This window comes from Phocoena sinus, chromosome 9 (genome assembly GCF_008692025.1).
Source record: "Phocoena sinus isolate mPhoSin1 chromosome 9, mPhoSin1.pri, whole genome shotgun sequence".
NCBI classification, from domain to species: Eukaryota; Metazoa; Chordata; class Mammalia; order Artiodactyla; family Phocoenidae; genus Phocoena; species Phocoena sinus.
In genome coordinates this window covers 89,455,220-89,475,431 of record NC_045771.1, presented here as the reverse complement: position 1 = coordinate 89,475,431, position 20,212 = coordinate 89,455,220, and the positions used below count along the sequence as shown (strand labels likewise).

The 20,212-nt window shown below is 47.0% G+C and overlaps 1 protein-coding gene across 1 annotated transcript in view; it reads right to left on the bottom strand.

Annotated features, from left to right (window-relative positions):
* Positions 1–534: 534 nt before the first annotated feature.
* Positions 535–20,212, bottom strand: part of CDHR3 (cadherin related family member 3) — a 71,486-nt gene continuing 51,808 nt past the window's right edge. The window contains exons 9-18 of the mRNA XM_032642584.1: positions 17,940–18,111; positions 16,585–16,687; positions 15,269–15,367; positions 13,589–13,815; positions 11,112–11,283; positions 9,314–9,564; positions 7,413–7,594; positions 5,365–5,374; positions 2,366–2,414; positions 535–842 (exon numbers count right to left, since the gene is read on the bottom strand). Of these exons, the coding sequence (XP_032498475.1) occupies positions 535–842; positions 2,366–2,414; positions 5,365–5,374; positions 7,413–7,594; positions 9,314–9,564; positions 11,112–11,283; positions 13,589–13,815; positions 15,269–15,367; positions 16,585–16,687; positions 17,940–18,111 (1,573 nt within the window). The remainder of the gene's footprint in view (positions 843–2,365; positions 2,415–5,364; positions 5,375–7,412; positions 7,595–9,313; positions 9,565–11,111; positions 11,284–13,588; positions 13,816–15,268; positions 15,368–16,584; positions 16,688–17,939; positions 18,112–20,212) is intronic.

Genomic DNA, 20,212 nt, shown 5'->3' with positions numbered 1-20,212 from the left:
TCTTCCCAGGTGAGCAACTCATTATTCATCCTTTTTTTCCCACTGCTCTGCCTCTTTTGAAAAAGATTAGACGTGACCTACAATGGTATATGGTGTTGAACTGTATTTATAAGTGAAGAAATCTGGGTGATGCTAAAATAAAGGCAGGAAAATAAGGTGAAACCAAGTGGGAGGGTAGTCCTCAGAATTTAGGCAGGAGGTCTCGTGCACTTCCTAGGGGCGAACGGAACAGAGCTTCCTAGAGGTCAATGTGAAGAAGAAACACAAGTCCACACCCACCAGTTAGCAGTCCAGCTGATCAGAGGTACTGAGGCCAGGGCAAAATCTCTCCTGGGCTGTCTCAGAAAAAGGCAACTCTGAGATGAAAGCCCTTCATTTTAAAGTCTGTCACACATTCCACCTGGGACCCTGGATCCTCCACATTTTCAGCTCTCCACGCCGACCCTGCCCTCGAAGAATGTAGGGTGAGGCAGCGTCCCAGACAGTCAAGCCCCCTCCCTGTGCTGTGCTGTGGGCCAGGCAGCCAGACCCCGTTCACTTTTCTGGGTGCGGTTTGGGGGACCCCCCACCCGTAAGGGCTGAGTTTCTGTTCTTTGGGGTGCTTGGCTTGCTGTCCTGGTTCCTGGACCATGGGACTGTATTCTTGGCCTGTGCTTTGTCTCTCAGCCCATCTCCTTCCTTGTGGGTGCTCCTTAGTGGCCCGGCCCCTTCCCCAGTGACAGGTCTTCTTGGAGCAGCTCCCTGAGGGCTGGACTCCTTCCATTTTGGCATTTGGGTTAAGGTCCCATCTTTCCACTTTCTGGCTCCAGTTTTTGTGTTGAATTCATATATTGCCCCAGTAACTAGGGAAAAAAATTACACCATCAATGTATAAACAAAGGAATCCAAATGCTTCTCTGCTCCCCCATCTCCACCCTGCTCTCTTCTCACCCCCAAGGAAAGATGAAGCAGCTAGAAAGATTGAAAGCAGGCTTGTGAAGAACACAATCTTCACCTGCCTGCCCTTTCCACGAGCTGAGCTGTGTGGTTCTGACCACACAGGTAGCAAATCTCACACTTCCCTGGAAAAAAAAGGTTTAGGAGAGTCTCAAGGTCACCTCAATGGCAAGATGAGAGGCCACAGAAGTCTTGAATTCAACATGAGCTTCAGATAAGTTAGGCTCAGTTTCTCATGGGGTGACCCATTACATTCTGATTTGTTTGTTTAAAAAGATCCCCTGAATCCCTGATATAAACAGGAGTTCACCAAGGAAGGAGGGAAAGACTTTGATTTTTATCTATGTTATGTTAGCAGAGATTTGCAGACACAGACACACAAATCTGGCCCCAGTTGAGATGATGCAAGGGAGCCATTTTTATTGTGTCGGAGCCTGTAGACGCTAATTGATGTTTGTTCACATTAGTCCAGTTGGCTCATCGCTTCCTTTTTCCTTCTCGCAAACACACAGACGCAGAACAGCCTCGGTCCTCCCTGGCTTTTGCCCCAGAAGATCTAGTTTCCGGCGTGCCCCTGCTCCTGCTGTTTCCCTACAGCATGAGTGGCCTCTCAGGCAGAGGATCCCACCAGCACTTATGCTAATGTGGGCACATTATGGTAACAAGTACCTAATAATAGAGGGAAATTTAATTCCAGCAGCAGCGGCAGCCTGTCCTGGAGAGGAGCCATCCTCCCTCTGAGGAGGACCAAGCGGAGCCGTTCGCATGTGAGGGTGGCAGGGAGCCAATGCACTTGCCTCCCGAATTTGGTTTCCTTCCCTTTATTCACGTCTATAATTGAGCCTTTGTAAGTGAAGGGATGTGTGTAAAGGAGCTAAATTTGGAGCTGATTTCATGGGGGTGATGAGAGCTCTGGAGGCCAGCTTTACCTTATGTTCATCTTGCTGTCCAAGAAGGAATTCTTGGCCCTCCTCGAGGAAAAAAAGAAGCCAAGCTTGCCATTTCTCCATATCTCTCGTTACCAATAGGATGGTGTTTAGAAGCATTCAGAAAGGATGAGGCAGGTTGGGGGAGGTTGAGTCCCAGTGAGCAGAAGACACAGTGGGTTATTGAATTCACCAATTCCCTGAACTGGCCTGTGATTCAGGGAGGGAGGCTGGACAGAGGCGTGGTCCTTGAGTGGGACCCTTTAGGTGGAAACCTGCTGAGGCCTCACACGTGATCATGTGCTTGAGTGTCTACAAGCCAGCTCTGTTTTGAGCCAATCTCACGTTGTGGTGCCGCCTGGAAGTATCAGCACTGTGTAGGCCCGACAACCAAACGCACTGGCAGACTGAGTGAAGAGCAGGATGTGGGATATGGTCCTCCATGACTCCACCAGCCTGGAATATGATCAGTGCCCTTATGGGCGACACTGCCACTTAATTACCTGGGTCTGCGGCTTCTCCATCAAAGACAGTGTTCATCTGGATTGTTTCCTAAGGAAAAGAAAGAGACGGCTTCAAGCACAGCCCTACACTCCTCCCCCCAGGAGAGGCTGTTCTTCCTTACAGCCCAGGTTCCTTACCCAGGGCCTCCCTGACATGTATTTATTCAGTAGGCACTGTGCTAGATGCTCGGGACACATCGGTGAACAAGGCAGGGCTGGTTACCGCCCTCCCAAAGCTTGCAATCAAGCAGGAGCCATTGACAAAGAGGCACTGCAATTTACTGTGATAAAGCCCATGATGGGGGAAATAGGATGCTATGGGGGCGTGGGGGAACAGGGGTGGGAAAAGGACATTTAATGCAGACTTGGGGGGTAGGAAAGCATCCTGAGTAAACGCCATCTAAGCTGCACAGAAGAAAGAGCAGAAATGCCACGCAGCACCGGCCAAGATCGACATCACCTACGCGGGATCTGCCAGGCAGATGTTACGTGCAGGGCCGGCACAGATGAGTCAGCCTAGGCCAATGCAGCGCTGCCTCCGGGCCTGGCCTGCCTCCCCTAAGCCTGGTGTTCCACTCCTTATTCTTTCCCCTGTACTCTGTGCCACCCTCCAGGACCTGACCTCTGCCCCCTGGAAACACCCCCTTCCCTCACACGGTGCCCTCCAACAATGCCGTTCTTCAGCACACTCACGAGGACGGTGTTGGGAGTTTAATGGGCCTTTGACCCCCGTTTTCATCACATAAGCCGTTACCTACTCACTTGCCCACAGCTCCCCTCTGTGAAAACAGAAGGAATCGAGATTGTACAGCTTTCCTCCATTTGATCAACTCAGAAGCTGCACTTTTTACGGCCAGGGGGATTGATTTACTTAATCGACGAATTTAACTCTACATATGTCTAAGTCTCTGAGTGGCATCATCAAGGGTACTTGCCTTAGGCAATAATAAGACCCAGGAGACAGGAGATCACCCCTTCCTCCTGTTTGCAGACCAGTGCTTATAAGCACTTAGGAGACTGGCCTGAAGCGATACTTCCTCCGCCTCCTGCCTGTCATTTCCCAAATTCATGGATCTTAGATCATAACAAAGTCCTATTATTAGGGGTTAGGGGACACCTGGGAGGGGGTCACCTTCAAGTTCCGTCACTTCCAGTGGGTGGATCAGGTTCAGTGAAAGAAAACTCAGGAGGTCACGTGAGGAGGTAACTCCCCAGCTGTCCTGTGACACTTTGCATTTACATGACTCTTCATAATTTTCCCAGTATTTCCCCACCTGTTATCTCAGGGCAGCTGTTCTCACTCCTGTTCCACAGGTGAGGAATCTAAAGCTTAAAGAGGCCGAGGGAGTCCCTGAGGTCAAGGTCATATGGCCGAGAGGGCAGAGCCAGCCTCAGCCTCCCACTGTGCTCTTTTTCTATCACTTTTCCCTCAAGGTGTGGAAAAGCAAAGCAAAAGTAAATCCCATTGAAGGCTGAAGCACCAGTTCTGGTCTTTAAGCTCCTCTCCCCCTAACTCACTCTCCTGGAGAACTAGTGTAGATAATAAACACCACTATTCAATATTTATGAAATCCAGTTCTTCTGCAAATATAGCAGCAGACAGGTTCAGTGGAGGGAACAAATTCTATCAGGAGCTCGTCACACAGCAGTCTGCTCCAGTGGCCAGATACAAGCATCTCCCTGAATGATAAACACCCCCGTGGGACTGTGGTGAGACGGCCGGGGGGAGACCAGAGCCCCTCCCCAACCCGGCGCCCCGGGGCCAGCCAGCCTCACCACCGCAGCCTCTCTCTTTGTGTTCTTCATTTCTGCAGGGAAGAGGACAGACAGAAGTTAAGCTTCTTGGACACTAAATTGACCTTAAAATTTTACCCCTACAAAGAGATCTCTCTTAAGCAGGATTTGAGCTTAGTATTGCAGGCATAGCAAAGAATTTTCTGTCTCTAGACATGTTTGTTGACCTCCTTCCACCTTCTCAGAAACACACACACTCTCATAATACACCATTAAAAATTTTTAATTCTTTTTCCAGCTTATTGTCATTACTGGAAACTAGGTTTTAAATGGCTTTATAGGTAAAAAAGAAAGAGGGGGTTGCTACCTTTGTTTCTCATCTGAGGATTCTTTGCATCCATTCCTTATGCCCTTTTTACAAAGTAACTAGGATGGGAGATAGTTTGTGAAAAATCTCATTTATTAGAATTATCTCATTCGATACGATCAATAACCACTGTAGTTAAATTTCTAACCCTGCTGAGATATCCCTTGTGCATGTCACATGCACACACCTATGGCTGGAGTGATTAGAACAATCATTTTTCAAAAACACTCTTTCCAGTTCTTTGTCCTGTCTCTCCCCATAGCTTGGAGTCTCCCTGAGACCACAGCTTTGGAGACAGTGGTGATGTCTCCTCAGATAGGCCTTGCTCATTTCACCAACGCCCTGAAATCACTCAGCTCTCCCAGACCATCTGACTGCACCCAGCCCCGATTTCTAACTACCCTAACCTAAGTAACATGTGAGAATGATCAAATCCATCACAATCTGAGAATAAAGTATCATTTGTTCTTTAAAAAGAGGCATCTGTCTAATGCAGGGCACTAGCTGTCCTCAGGAGGGGTCACCCCCTCTGTGTGTAGCAGCAAGTAGATTCTGTGTTTAACTCACGGAGAATTCTCCATTCCTGACCCGTTTGGTAGGGAGCAGACCTTTAGGTGCTGATGTGAAGCTGATTGGAGGTGACTCAGTAAGGAACAGGCAGGACCAAATGAGACCCAAGCGGGCCAACGGCCCCATGCACCCTGCCCTGCCCTCCCCTTCCTCCAGCTACGTCCGATCTCTGTTTCGTTCCATCCACAGATGATGTGGCGGAAAACCCACCAACACAGGACTGTGCCCTGATTCTCCACCGAGTTGGAACCCTTTTATGTAGTACAACAGAGCAAGCAAAAAACAGTAATAGCAACAAACAAAGGTAATCGGCACCGTACATACCTACTTTCTTCACCCTGTATCGGGGGAGAAGGAATGGACAAGAATTAACCCGAGAGCACTCTGCCCTAGTACACACGTGACAACATGGGGGCCTTTGGGCAACTGTGTTCCCCAGGATTCAGGGGTCGATTGAAAGAGGGACCAGGGCAGGGGACTAAAATGCAGAATGGGCTCCCAGCCCTGCTCTGTCACTGCTGGGTTGGGACTAAGGAGGCTTAGGAGTTTGATAAGTTTGAAAACTATTGCTTTAGAGAACTTCAGGGAACCTATTTTCTCTGACAACACTGAGTGAGGGCATGACGACCCCATCAGATGGCCCAGCGATTCTTCCTGCCTGGTTTTCCTCCCCAGTAACTATCTGAGCAGAAGATTTGACCCACAGTGGGAAGGTTCGATGACTAGCAGTTAAACCCTGGCTTCGTGTAATGTGAAGAGCTGGACACCTGGACTCTTAAGACCCTTCATTCTGTGACTCTAATTTTATTCTCTGCTATGGGACAAATATTGGTTGCCATATGGTACAACAAATTGCCAGAGAGGCCAGGTCTGAGTCTGAATCACTAGCTAGTTTTTTAAAAGTCAACCACGTTGAAAACAATATTTAGAAGGTAACTGAAACCACCAGGTTCAAGGTGCACATTTGACTATAAATTGCATGTGAGTTGCAGTGTCTAGTATTGGATTACTTCCTTTAAGAACTTCTGCCCAAATCCCATTACAGAGCACTGCCATCCTTACAAGCTTAAGCATCACTCTTTTGGAGCTGGTTTTTTTTCTCAAATCAATTTGTGAGTATAGTCCAAATAAAAAGACCTTTTTAAATTTCAGCAGATGCTCAAGGATTTCTTACCTTGAAGTCAAGGTTGCCAATAGCAACAAATGCCCCCAATAAATATGGCAAAATGCAATGCACATCTTTATGCTAATACTTATACTTTTATACAGCCTTTCATCCATAGATTTTAAATTATTTGACAGTAGTAGTTAATCTTCAAAATACCTTTAAAAGGCACATGAGTCTTATCACCCCTTCTTTTTGCCAGTGAGAAATTCCAAAATTCAAGTTCCAATACCTCAAGATACTTGGGTGTACAGAGCTAAACTTAGAATCTAGAATCCTAAGCTCACTGGGACTCAGCCATGAAAAATCATGCAACAAGATTTTTTAAAAAATAGTGTATTAAGCATTTACTCCACATCAGGAACAGTGCTAAGTGGTTCCTTTGCATTTGCTCATTTAATTGTTTGGTTTTCAAATAAAGAAATTGAGATTCACAGAGGTTGTCACTTGCCCAAAGCCATATACCCAGAAAATAGCAGACCCAAGATTTGAACCTCAACCTTATCTGACTCCAAAGTCCAGGCTCAGAACCATCACATCCTCACTGTAAGAGCTACTAAGACTCAAGAAACTGGCTCTGGGGAAGCTTGTAACAATTTGATGCTTTCTCCACTTTACTCTAGTACCTCCCTTTAGCCAGTAAAAGACACTCCGCAGAGCGTCACCGAAAGAGGCGTATAAGTGAGCAGGTGAGCATCCCAGGGAGAGGAAGCAGGTCTGCGTTTACAGCCCTTGAGAGGGCCACACGCAAAAGAACAATGATTATTTAGTCACACCGGAGCCAAAAGCTTAATTCCCTTATTCCTTTTTATGCTTCCTCTAATTCCATCCCATCCTTTAAATATTCCACAAATAACAGCACGGCATATTCTACTACTACTCACAACCGGCCTTGTTTCTGGAGCTTTTATCCAGGACAAGGCCACCAAGAGGCTGAAGCCCCGATTTCATTGAGAACTCATCAAGTATGGAGCAGGTGCCAGGGAAAAGCAAAGGAACAGTTTCCTGGCCCGGCAGGTGATGAAGGGGGTCCACCAGGACAAGGGGAGCTGGGACGTCTCCCCCGTAGCTCCGTTTCCTTTCTTCATTCCAGGCACCCTCTCTACCCTGTGGAGAAATTCCAACTGTCTCCCTTTCCTTCTCCTGGCATCACCAGAGGCAGTATCCTCCGAAAGGAAATGGGGGAAGGGTCCAGCCCACCGGCAACTTACAGAGGTTTCTTGTGCTTCCCAGTCTTGCAGGGACAGTGTCTGTGGATGGCTTTGGCCAACAGGACGATCAGGGACACCAGGAGACCCAGAAGCAGCATGGAGCCCAAAGTGATGACAAAAGGCACATACCAGGCCGATGGAGAATACATGTTCTTCCTCAGGATCCGGTAGGTGATCCTGGGCTTGAATGACAGAAGAGGGAGATAAGTGGAGGCTGGTAGTCTTTGACATCAGAACCCTCTCACATTGGGTGGTTGAATGTTCATCCTGCTTTTTGTTCTTGCTCTAAAGGTCGGACAATTGTGTGCTCATCGTTCTCACTCTTCAACCCATCACCTTATTTATAGTCTTGCCAGACGTCCATTAGACCAAAACCCAGAAAATGTAGGGAACTGGAGAGCAACTCTAGGCCTAATTTCATTCTCTTTCTTCTCCTTCCCCAAAGCTAAAAATTCCATTGGCTTTTTTTCCCTGCCAAATCATGGCATAAGCTAGGGACTAATATAGCTATTGTCTCTCACTGGGAAGGCATGAGCCATGAAAGTTGGGGTTTTTTGTTTCTTTTTTTTTAAACACTTTGTAAGCGTCTCAGTGTTCAGTCACTACCAGCTGTGCTGCCAGCTGAGCAGGCTGTTATCACAGTGAGACCTCAAGTTCAGCATTTGCTTCCCAGAGAGGGAGACTGATAACAAAAAGTTATGGAGATTTCCAGGTTGGAGATGTCAGAGCTGGGTTGTGTTGTAAGTTGCAGAAAGGTGGCAATTCCTTACTTGGGGCACCTACTGGCTCCTACCACAACTGAAAGCCCTTCAAGTCACCTAATGCCTCCATTCATTGGGGGTAATATTGACTCCAGCCCACAGGAAAGGAATATTAAGCAGCTCTTGGTAAGACTCTGAGAAGCAGAATTTGACCACCTGTCACAGGTGGCTTTCTGAGGTTCTGGTTCCTTTTCCCCTGGCATACTCCAAGTATGGGGCTGCTTTTCTTCCTACTGTTTATGACAGTCTGTAGGTAGTTTATTAATTTGCACACCTGTTTGTAATCCGTCTCTCCCTCTAGATCAGAGGCTCTAAAACTTTAGTGCAATCAGAATGGCCTGGAAGGCTTATTAAAAACACAGATTGTTGGGTCCCACACCACAGTTTCTAATCCAGTAGGTCTGGGGATTTGGTGAGGACTCCAGGTTTCAACACCCTTCCCTGGAAGTCGTAGTGATGATCGTAGTTGGATGAGGTATAACTTTAGTGTTCCGGGGTGGGCTCAAAATTTGCTTTTTCTAACAAGTTTCCAGGTGATGCTGCTGCTGCTGCTGGTCTGGGGACCACACCTGAGAACCACTAACCTATACTATAAGCTCCATGAGAGAGCAGAGATCATTTCTGGCTTATTCACCAAAGTGCTTGACATATTATAGGTATTAAATCAATATCTGCAGATTGAATAAGTGGATTTCTTTTTGGAGTGGAGGTGGGGAGTAGGGTACAGATTGACAAATGGTGACTCTTCAAAAGAAGTAGAGAAGAGCATCTGGCAGCTAGCTGCTCTCATGGACACGGACTTGTATTGGCTCTTAAGAGCAAGCAGAGAAGGGCTTGTGAAGGCGGCAACATGTCCATACCCTGGATAGGCGATGCCTGATCTATCACAAGTCTGTGCATATGTGTACCTCCTTCTTTACCAGACTAGGAAATGTCAGTGGTTCTATAAGCCCAAGGTCTCACCCAGATTTTTTCTACCACCCAGTGACTATTCCAATCCAGCCCACGGTTGGCATTTCTGGCAACATCCTAACCCCTCAACTCTTTTCAGTCCACCCCACATTTCTCCTAGATCAAGGGGCTCCATCAACATCAATTACAAGGGATGTAACTGGGAAGTCCATCTCCCAAAACCCTTACCCTGGGGGTTGTGGTGACAGTCGTGGTTGGGTGAGGAATGACACTAATGCTCAGGGTCACTGTGCCTGTTTCAACAAGAGCTGCAGCTCTCTTCCTGTCGGACAGCAAGTTGTCATCAGTTATGTAGACAAGTAGTTTGTAGTTCCAGATCTTATCAAGCCCACTAGCATAGTCAAAGCGAGTCGCGAGGATCAGGCTTGTAACGTTGGACCCGGCGTTGGGAGAGAAGGTGAAATGACTGTTGATGTTCCCTAAATGAGATTTGATGCAAGGATTTTGGGAAAAGGAAGAAAAGAGTGTGAGAAATAAGGGTTAGAAGAAAACTACATTCAGTCTTTTTCTTAAACATCCCACCTCAGGTGTAGACTACTTCTGATGTACCAGGGTGGGGGCAGTGATAGGATATGGGCCTTAACAGCACCAGAGATTTCATGAGTACAGAGAGACTCTGGCTTACAACCAGTGTGGCTGCAATGAAAATGAGAGTAGAAAAGGGCACCAGCACAGGTGTCCAGGGAGAATAGCCGCCACCGCACTGAGCATCAGGCAGGGAGCTAGCAATCCTGGCGGGGCCAGTGCTCATCGTCAGCATTAACTTGGTAACAATGTGTAACTCACACTCAGACCAATCAGTGGGCGGCAAGAGGGAAGAGGGGGCCACGTCCCTAGCCATGGGCCAAGTTCATTGCATGCCTTTCATGAAACTGGGCTGGTCACACCTGTGACAGATGTCCCTGGAGTCCCCCAAAAGAAGGTGAGTCCTGGGCTGGCAAGGACAGTAGTCCCCACCCCCACCTCCCCAGCAGCTCGTCTGGGGCTGCAGGCTCACAGCTTAGGGAGCCCAGAGCAGAGAAGCTGCCCGCCCAAGCAGCTCTTGTTCATTCCTCCAGTGGCTGCAGACTCACTACCAACTAAAAACCAGTAAATGGACCAGGGGATGATGCAATTTTACTCCCAAGCAATGAAGTGCCCCATAAAGGCCTGAGGGTTCTCAGTATGGATTGTTCCCATCTCCGGCCACTGCAGTCTCGAGGTGGGCTCTGCCCCTGGGTTTTGTGACACAGCCCGCTCGAGAGGCTTCCTGCTGCTCCAGTTCCGGCTCTGCCAGGGCTCAGCAGGCGGCGGAGCTGGATTTTCAGTCTTTCACGTGAAACTGCTCTGCTTGTTTGGGTTTAAATCTCTGGCCCCGGCACTTCATTAGATGAACTATTTTGGTCTCATTTCCATTGAGGGGTGCTCTTTTCTTTCCCTCTCACAATGGTATATTTTTAAAGAGAGAAAATGAATGGAGCAGAAGAGAATTCCTGAGGACGCGTTTCAAAATGCATTTAATCTATTTCATCTATTATTATCCAGAGAGAGGACTGGGATTCCCCTGCCCCCCCCCCCACCAACAAGCTTGCAGGAAAAGAGGTGGGGGAGGAGTTGGACTAAAAAAATGTTTTTAAGCTACACTAATCTGATTCATGAATCCTACGACAGGCTGGGAGTTGGGGGTGGGGGGGCGGGTCACCATCAATGGGATTCACTGTTCCTTGGGCCTTTGGGCAGCCAGGTATGGGAGTCTGGGAAGAGTTAGGTGAGAAGGGGAAGCCAAGCGGGGGCGGGGACTGGGAATTCCAGAACCAATTGACTCCTCACCCTTGGTTTCCTCATTCAAAACACCCCACCCCCTACACGCTGTACCAGATCAGTGTGTGAGCTCAGATCCCCACCCCTTCTCCCTAAACAGCTGCTACAGCCCCTAGTACCAGGAGCCCTCAGCAAGGGTCCAGGACCACTGACATCAATACCATACCTGAGCCAATGGAGTAACGAAAAGACCTGGGGCTGGAATCAAGGTCAGTACACGTGAGCTTGAAATTGTAAATATTTGTGCCAATTTTCAGATCCACTGGGATGGCCAGGAAGTACGAGTTTGGGGTACAGATTGGTTTTTCATCATTTTCTTCAATGATGTTCACAGTCACCTAGAGCAGCAGGAAAGTGGCCTCACTGAGTAGTTATCATTGAGCCCTTACTGTGTGCCACACACTGGGCTGTGTGCTTTTTGTGAATTAGTGAGGTTTAACCTCATCCAAGATCGATAATACGTTTATTCCCATTTTACAGATGGGGAAGCTGAGGCTTAGGGAGATTAGGTAATTGACCTAAGGTCATTCAGTTGGTGAGTGGCAGAGCTGGGATTTGAACTTAGGTCTGTCTTACTCCAAGTCCTATGCTATTAACTTCTCTACTGTGTGTTGTGTGTGTACATGCACGTGTGCATTATATACGTAATAATACATTTCCACACCCCCACACACATATGCAGCTAGACACATGTGCTTATCCCCAGATGATGCTGAGTTGTTTTTCCGGTAACGATGATGGATTTACGGTGACCCTCCTGTGCTTCCTTGCTTGCTGCCCCTGTGAGTTGGAAGTTCTGTCTTTAACTTTGGAAGATCGAACAATGGCTCTCAACCATGGCTCCACTTTGTCTGGCCCTCTCCAGACCAAATGAATTGGACTCCCTGGAGGGTGGGGCCCAGGCCTGATTTTTTTTTTTTTCTTCCTTGATTGATTGATTGGCTGACTTGGGTCTTCGTTGCTGTGCACTGGCTTCCTCTAGTTGTGGTGAGCGGGGTTTACTCTTTGTTGCGGTGCACAGGCTTCTCATTGCGGTGGCTTCTCTTGTTGCGGAGCACAGGCACTAGGCGCGCGGGCTTCAGTAGTTGTGGCTCGTGGGCTCTAAGCGCAGGCTCAGTAGCTGTGGCGCGCGCGCTTAGTTGCACTGCGGCATGTAGGATCTTCCCGGACCAGGGCTTGAACCCGTGTCCTCTGCATTGTCAGGCGGATTCTTAACCACTGCGCCACGAGGGAAGTCCCCAGGCACGATTTTTATGTTCCCCAGCTGATTCTAATACTCAGCCAGGGTTGAGAACCACTGGGATGGAAGGAGGCGACCTGGCTTAGCCAGGGTCTTGTGTGTAACCCAGGATCTCAGCACTGCACCGAGCCGGTGGCACTGGCCTGCCACAAGCAGGGGCCAGCCTGTTCTCTTTCATCACTGTCTTTTATGCCTGGTGAATTGGAATATGGACTGGGGTGCCTGCCAGCACGGAATCACAGAATGTCAGCCCTGAAAGGGACTTATGTGATCATCACCCTTTTTAAAAGCTTATGAATTTTTGAGTCGTATTCATTCTACTTCTGAAATTTGGGGATTTCAGCTATTTCTGAGCCCAGAGATAAATTGAAATGTTCTCTCTAGTTAGCTCCCAAAGTGGACTCCATTCATTCCTCTCAAAAACCCAGGCTAACAAACACGACAATTACCTTCAACTTAGCACATCTTTTTCTCAGCTAGCAATGCCAAGCCTTACACATCATTGAAAACATCGTCCCACTAATTCAAAGCAAGTCATCAGAGGAACTGGACTATTCAGGCATTGGGTTATGAGGTGACTCTCCATGTGTGAGAGAGAAATCAGGGTACAAAGATAAGCATTGCTCGGACCCCCTTGGCAAATTGGGATCAAAGTTGAGAAATGAACTCTGCCTCCTGACCCTGGACCAGTCATTCCATCACACAGGGCTGCCTGCCGCTAGCTGAGTTCATTTTGCCTTAGGCTTTTTCACTTTACTAACGGGAAAGACCAAGAAATAGTTTCCTCTTTGTGACCATCATATTACCCTCAAATATTCCTAACCACTGGCAGCACAGACCTGTCAAAGCCTGGCTCCTCAAAGCACGGCCATGGACCAGCTGCCTCGGCACCACTTGGAAGCATGTTAGAAATGCAGGTTCTCAGGCCCTACTCAGACCTACTGACTCAGAAATGCATTTAACCAGATTCTCAACATCAGAGGTTACAAAGCAGCATAGCGATCAAGCCAGATCATTTTAAGACCTATCCCATCTGGTATGATGGGGCTCAGGGTAGGAACAGGGTAAAACTACTTGGGGGCGATGCACAGCTACAGCCCGCCTCAACAGCAAGGGGGGATTTAAGAGCAACAGGAAGAAGCTTGTCCCCCAGGGTGGCCATCCATCTCAGCACTTCTCCCAGTCACCCATAAACGTGGGCTTACAGATGTCAATCTTTATTTCCTGGCACTGCTATGTGTGTCCGATTGTGCTGTCTGGGACACCCCTAGCCATTTCTTGTCATGTCTGCAGGAGGTGCCCTATTAAGATTCCTTATTGCTACGGCCACACCTGGAGGGTGCCAGGGAGACCTGAAGTCAACCACTTGGGCTGGTGTGAATGCACCAAATAGCCCCACTCACAGTGACTAAGCTGCTGTCCTCGCCGTTGGTGGCCTGGATTCTGAGAATAAAGAAGGGGGTTGTCTCGTAGTCCGCTTTAGTCACCAGCTGGAGTTCTCCCGTTTGGGGATTAATCCAAAATATGTTTGGGTAGTGCTGGCTGGCCCCTCCAGTGGAGATGGAGTACACGATGCCTCTCTGGGGGAAGTCTTTATCTGTTGCTTGCATCCGTCCAACCCGGGTTCTAGCTGGAAGAATAAAGTACCTGCGATTACTGCTGAGAATAATATCTGAGATTAGTCCTGCTTTGGGGGTGAGAGGAGGAATCAGGAGCAGACACTCTCAGTGCCATGGGCGAGAGACTTTTGGGGGCCTCTTTGCTGTTCAAACTCTGTATGTTTTACATCTTTTAAATTCAAATTACACTAATGACACCCACTAGGAAACTGGCCGTATGATTCAAGCAGTACTGCGAAGTCTAAAAGACAATTCATACCCTCATACAGACTCCAAGCACACCAATTATTACATGATCCTAACGCTGCAAAGAACCTTCACATGTACATCTTTTTGCAGCAGTGTTGTCTTTTTTATCTTTCAAATTTTCTATACTGAGCATGGGTTGCTGTTACAAAACCAGATGAAAAACATGATTTTTAAAGGTTTAGCAACAGGATGATTGGAATGTTTTTGAGTTTTAAATCCTGTTCTATTTTGCTTATTTTGCAAGTCTTGTTGGTGGGCTGCTGGACTTCGGGCTTGCTTGTTTTATAGAAGTTCTTCCTCATAAATTATACTCCTCAAGGGCAGCATCTTCTCTTATTCAACTATATAGAACAGCACTACGTGCTTGACCCAGAGTAGGTGATTAATAATTGTAGCAAGATCTGTGAATTCATAAAAAACCTATTCCTGTTGCACTTATTATTCACTGGATAAGGCATAAGGAATTGACAGCGTTTTCTTCAGACCCTCTTTTTGTATTTTGTTTAAAATGTAATGTCAGGAAATGGAGCTCATCATCAAGAGAGAGAACGAAATGAAGAGGAGATCATTTTAGAGGGAGATTTTGGGGTTTGTTTTGTTTGGTTTTTAGTGTAGAAATATACACAATCCAAGTCTCAAAGACTGTGGTGAGGTCTGATTATCTAGAGTTAACAGTCTCCCCTTCACTGGGAGAGACGGGGAGAAACCCAGCTGGAGTGGGGAGGAGCCTGCAGAAATCGAGGCATCCTAAAGGGTGGAAGAAGAGGCCTCCAGGGAATCCTTCAAAGGGAGAGAGAAAACATCTTTATTTTGTTTTTAAATGAAAGAAATCTAGAAATGGGAAGCCTTCTCTCTATTTTTAAATTTCAGTTCTCTGAGTGAGCTGGATAAAAATCACAGTGGAGACCAAGGGAAAACTTAGGCTGCAAAAAGAGAGGATTAGTTGGAATCAGGCACCCAGACAAAGAGGCAATCAGGGGGTTCAGAGAAATGCAGTTTAATCAACAGTTTTCAAAATCTGGATTTCACCTGAAGGGCTCCTCCACAGTGAGGAGAATTTAAAAAGAAGTAAGACATGCAATAACCAGGAATCAGCTGTGAGTCGCTGTGCACAACACCACCAGGGCCTCTGACGGGGAGCCTCCTCCACCCAAGTGCCTCCAGATGAAGGGGTCTATCAAGAGCACTGGAGTCTGTGTCTCGTCGGTTACTTACATGGGCTTAATTCTGACACGGCAAATACGTAGGATGGGCTATCAAAGACAAGAGGAAACTCATTTTCTGGGCTTGTTAGGATATAAATGTAGATATTATCTATAAACGGAAATAGGAAAAGTAATTAAATCACAATACAGGCATTCCTCATTCTGTTGCGTTTTACATATTGCAGTTTGCAGATATTGTGTTTTTTACAGATTGAACATTGTGGCAACCCTGTGTCGAGCAAATCTATCGGCACCATGTTTCCAACAGTGTTTGCTCATTTTGTGTCTCAGTGTCATGTTTTGGTAATTCTCGCAATATTTCAAACGTTTTCCTCTTTATTATATTGTTATGGTGATCTGTGATCAGTGATCTTTGATGTTACCATTGCAAAAAGATTATGACTCGCTGAAGGTTCAGATGATGGTTGGCATTTTTTAGCAATAAAGTTTTTTTTTTTTTTTTTTTTTTTTTTTGGGGTACGCGGGCCTCTCACTGTCGTGGCCTCTCCTGTTGCGGGGCACAGGCTCCGGACGCGCAGGCTCAGCGGCCATGGCTTATGGGCCCAGCCGCTCCGCGGCATATGGGATCTTCCCGGACCGGGGCACGAACCCGTGTCCCCTGCATCGGCAGGCGGATTCTCAACCACTGTGCCACCAGGGAAGCCCAGCAATAAAGTATTTTTAATTAAAGTATGTTCATTATGTTTTTTAGACAATGCTATTGCACACTTAACAGATTACAGTATATAGTGTAAATATAACTTTTATATGAATTCGGAAACCAAAAAAATTCACGTGACTCTCTTTATTGCTTTGTGCCAAGCCAAAGAGTTTGAATGTGAACTTGACAGCTATGGGGAGACACTCAAGGGCTTTCAGCAAGAAGTAATACGGTGGCATTTGCGTTTCCTGAAAATCACTGTCAGAAATGTCGTGGATGCGTTGGAAAGGGACAAGACTAAAGGTGGGCAGAAAGACTCTTGAAACACTCTTGGTGTTGTAATTCAGCTCCGATAGAGGAGGTTCTGCATTAAAGCAATACTAGTGGGATGGAGGTGCAGTGAAGTTGGGGGGAAGGCAGCAGATCCTTACTAAAATCCTTAGATTTTAGTAGTAGGTGACACAGAAGAAAGGACTTGGAGACTGATTAACTGTTCTTGGTGAAGGACAGGAGGAGGCTGGGCTGATTCCGAAGTGTTGGGGCTTTTGGAATTCTCCTTTTGAACATAAATACATCCCCAGCCCAAGCCCAAGCATTGCCCAGCACAGTTTAGTCATTGCTACTCAAGGAAGATGCTTCATGAAATAAACCAAAATGATACTTGCTTTTATAGTAAGGAGGGGCAACATCCTGCACCTGGATTATCACAGTGTATTTATTGCCGGCTGCTAGATTACTTGAATTTTCATAATCTAGATCACCAATCAACTAGATTAAAACAGAGAGATCAGATTACACAGAATAAACAATACTTTTAATTGAACTGACACTTTCATGTACTGTTAGTGGACATGTAAATTGCAAAACCTTTCTGGAAAGCACTTTTTCCCATAGGAGGAGCTTTAAAAAGTTATGTCCGTACCTTTGCTCACTGCTAGAGAACTTATTTGAAAGAATTTATCAGGAGAGAGAATCTGTTTAAGGATGTTCATCAAGCACTATTGCCCAGCATAGCCTCAAGATTTCAGGTTAAGTCAAAGAAAAGCATGATACAGAATCCTACATGCAAGGTTATTTCCATCATTTAGAATACTTATGCATATATGTATAGACTATACATAAAATCTATGCATAGGGAAGAAGACAAGAAAGAAATATATCAGCATGTTAATAGTGGTTATTACTGAATAGTAATGCCTTTCTGTGTTTCCTACATTTTCTACAGTGAACATGTATTAATTTCTCAAACAGAAAAAAAAAAGTTATTTTTAGTTGACACAGTGAATAAAATTGGTACGACTTTTTGGGGGATGGGAGGTAGAGAAGGGGGTGTTTGAGAGGATGGCTAGTGGGCTGCTTGCTCTTCTTCCTGAGGCTTTATCTCTGATGCAGAGATCTCCCCCAACAAGACCACCCCCCTGTAAGACCTCCACCTTACCCTGCCCTTCTATCTCTCTCCTCCTTTCCCCCCAACCCTCCAGTGGGAACCTTGTTGTTAAATGTCTCACACAGCTCATTGAGTCCTGCCTTTTGCTCCCATTCTTTTTCCAATTACATATTTGCCCCAGTGGAGATGCCCCTCTTTTTTGGGTCTCCAGTGGTTCTACATTGCGGAATTCAGCAGGACACACACATGGCCCTGGCCCTGCTCTCTCTCACCTCACACCTCTATGGCGAGGAATGAGCGCTGAAATAAACAAAAGTGCTTGAGCCCAGAGGGCACTGATATGTGACTGTGGAAGCATGCTAACCAGGCAGGCAGCCTGCAAACCGCGAGCTATGCAAGAAAGAATCCAATCCTTAGCATCCCAGGCATAACCATGCATAACAAACAATTCCTGGAACTTGGGTAAAATAAAGAGCAAATGGGGAAAACAGAGTCACTATTAAGTTTGTCAGTTACAGTCTCTTGGAGAGGGAGTTACTTTGGAAATTTCTCTCTATGGGGCAGCAAAAGCACTATGCCTGTTAGACCAACTTCCCCAATGCCCTTTGGATGATGCAATGACCGTTAACTGACCACGATTGTCCCAGAGCCAGCTGGATCCTGTAAAAATCTGCTGCCGCTCCCCACTCCGGATGGCGTGGTGAAGTTGAATTGGTTGTTTGGTGCTTCGCTGTCATCATCAAAGCAGAACTTGCTCAGGTCCAGAAGCAACGTCCCCTTGGCTGCTCTCTCAGGCACCATAATGCTGGCGAAAAGACACGATTCAATATTTTCCCCCAACAAATAGTGACTGAGCATTCCTTCTAACACAGGCCCCAGGCTAGACACCCCGGCTTTCATTTCAATTGAAAGCAAGTCCGTGGTTAAGGCAGTACCTGCCTAACTGGTGTCCCCACTCTACCCTTGACTCCTTTCAGAGGATTCTTAACACAGCAGCCAGAGGGATCCTGTGAAAATGTCAGATCACGTCGCTCCGCTGCTCCTAAATCGCAAAGGGCTCCTGATTTCACTCAAAGTCGTGACTCTGATCTACAGCGTCTTTCATGACGTGCGCCCACCCCTTACCTGTCTGAACTCATCTCCTACTAATTCTTCTTGTTCACTCTCCTTCCACCCTGGCCTCCCTGTGCTTCTGGACACTCCCCAGGCTCTGGCCTCAGGGCCATTGCACTTAACTGCGCACCGCATGGTTTGCTCTTTCCCTATCTTTAGTCTCGAATCAAATGGCATCTTCTCAGGAGGCTCCCTGGCTACCGCAACTAAAATGTCAACGCCCCCAGCCCATTGCTTCCTCTCCCCTTCCCCCCTGTAGGTTTAATGCTTGGTGCTTACCATTTTCCAATATACTATACAGTTTACTTACATATCCTGTTTATCGCCTGTTTGCCCCCAAGAATGTAAGCTCCACAAGACTGGGGATCTTTATCTGCTTTGTTCTTTGCACACTCAAGAAATATTTGTTGAATGAATGAATGAATGGTAGCTTATGGGACTAGCACAGGAGTGAAGAAGAATATAAGAGAAATAGAAATTCTGCCCCTGCCTGCAGGAATTGATAATCTGGTTGGGGGGTATCGCTGTACCCCTGCACCCCTCCCTCCCCTGCTTAGAGGACTGGAAATTCCTCCACTTGTGTTCTCATGGCTTCAAAGTCATAGATGGGCCTCCTGACACCTTAGCATCATTCATTCAATAGAGGCTTATTAAAGGTTGAATTCTGGGTCCCAATCTCAGTTCACTCCAGCAGGGAGGCAAATAGTATGCAAATGAGTAAAGCTGCCCCCAAACTCAGAGCCATCTGGTCAAGCCCAGCTTGGAGTGGGAGACTGAGGAAGCATGGTAACACCTCCAGACCCATTAAGGGACTTCACGGGTCTCCAGGTTTCAGTTTTTCCATCTATAAGATGGGCATGTTGATTAGCTTTTGCTACATAACAAACCAGCCCAAAACCTAGTGGCTTAAAACAACAGGCATTTATTCTTTCTTACAACACTAAGGGTTATCCATTCGCTCTTTTGGTTCTAGTCCAGCTTGGCTGGTCTTCCAGTCACTGGCAGCTCGGTGGGGGCTGGATGCTCCAGGATGGCCTCACTCACAGGTATGGTGGGAAGGTGGGTGGTTTCTGCTTCATATTGCCTCTCATCCTCCAGGAGGCTAGTCTGTGCTCTTCACATGGAGATCTTAGGCTTCCAAAAGTAGCAAGAGAGGGCAAGTCCCACTGCATACACACCTTTCAATCCTCTGCTGTGCCATGTTTGTGAATGTTGCGATGGCCAAAGCAATTCACCTGGTCAAGTCCAGATTCAAGGAGTAGAAAGAGATACCCATCTCTTGATGGGAGGAATGGCAAAATCACACTGCAAAGGGGCTCATGTACAGGCAAAGAGGAATTTGTGTGGCTAGTATTTTCTTTCTCTTTTTCTCTCTCTCTCCTTCCTCCCTTCCTCCCTTTCTCCCTTTCTCTCTTTCTTTCTTTCTTTGCCTACCACAATCATGTTTTGCCTTGGGCAGGATTTCTTACAAAAATATATTGGGGATGCCAGGAGAATGTGCCTGGAAGACCTACAGCTGCGGGAATAGAATGACCACAGACCCCAGCTGCTGGGCTATGAAATCCATCACTGCATTTGCAGTGAGGTCGTGTACCAACGACAGAGGAGGGCAGAGATACTAAGGCAGACTCGTTCCTGTCCTGTGACAGCTGACTTTGGCTCCAGGATTCCCCAGTGCCCTAGCCAAGTTCATGGACTGCAGAACAGACTAGAACATTCCCACCCATGCACCCTCCCTCCTTCCTTTACTCAGGTCAGACTTGCATCACGGTCTGATGACCCTCGCAGCCTAG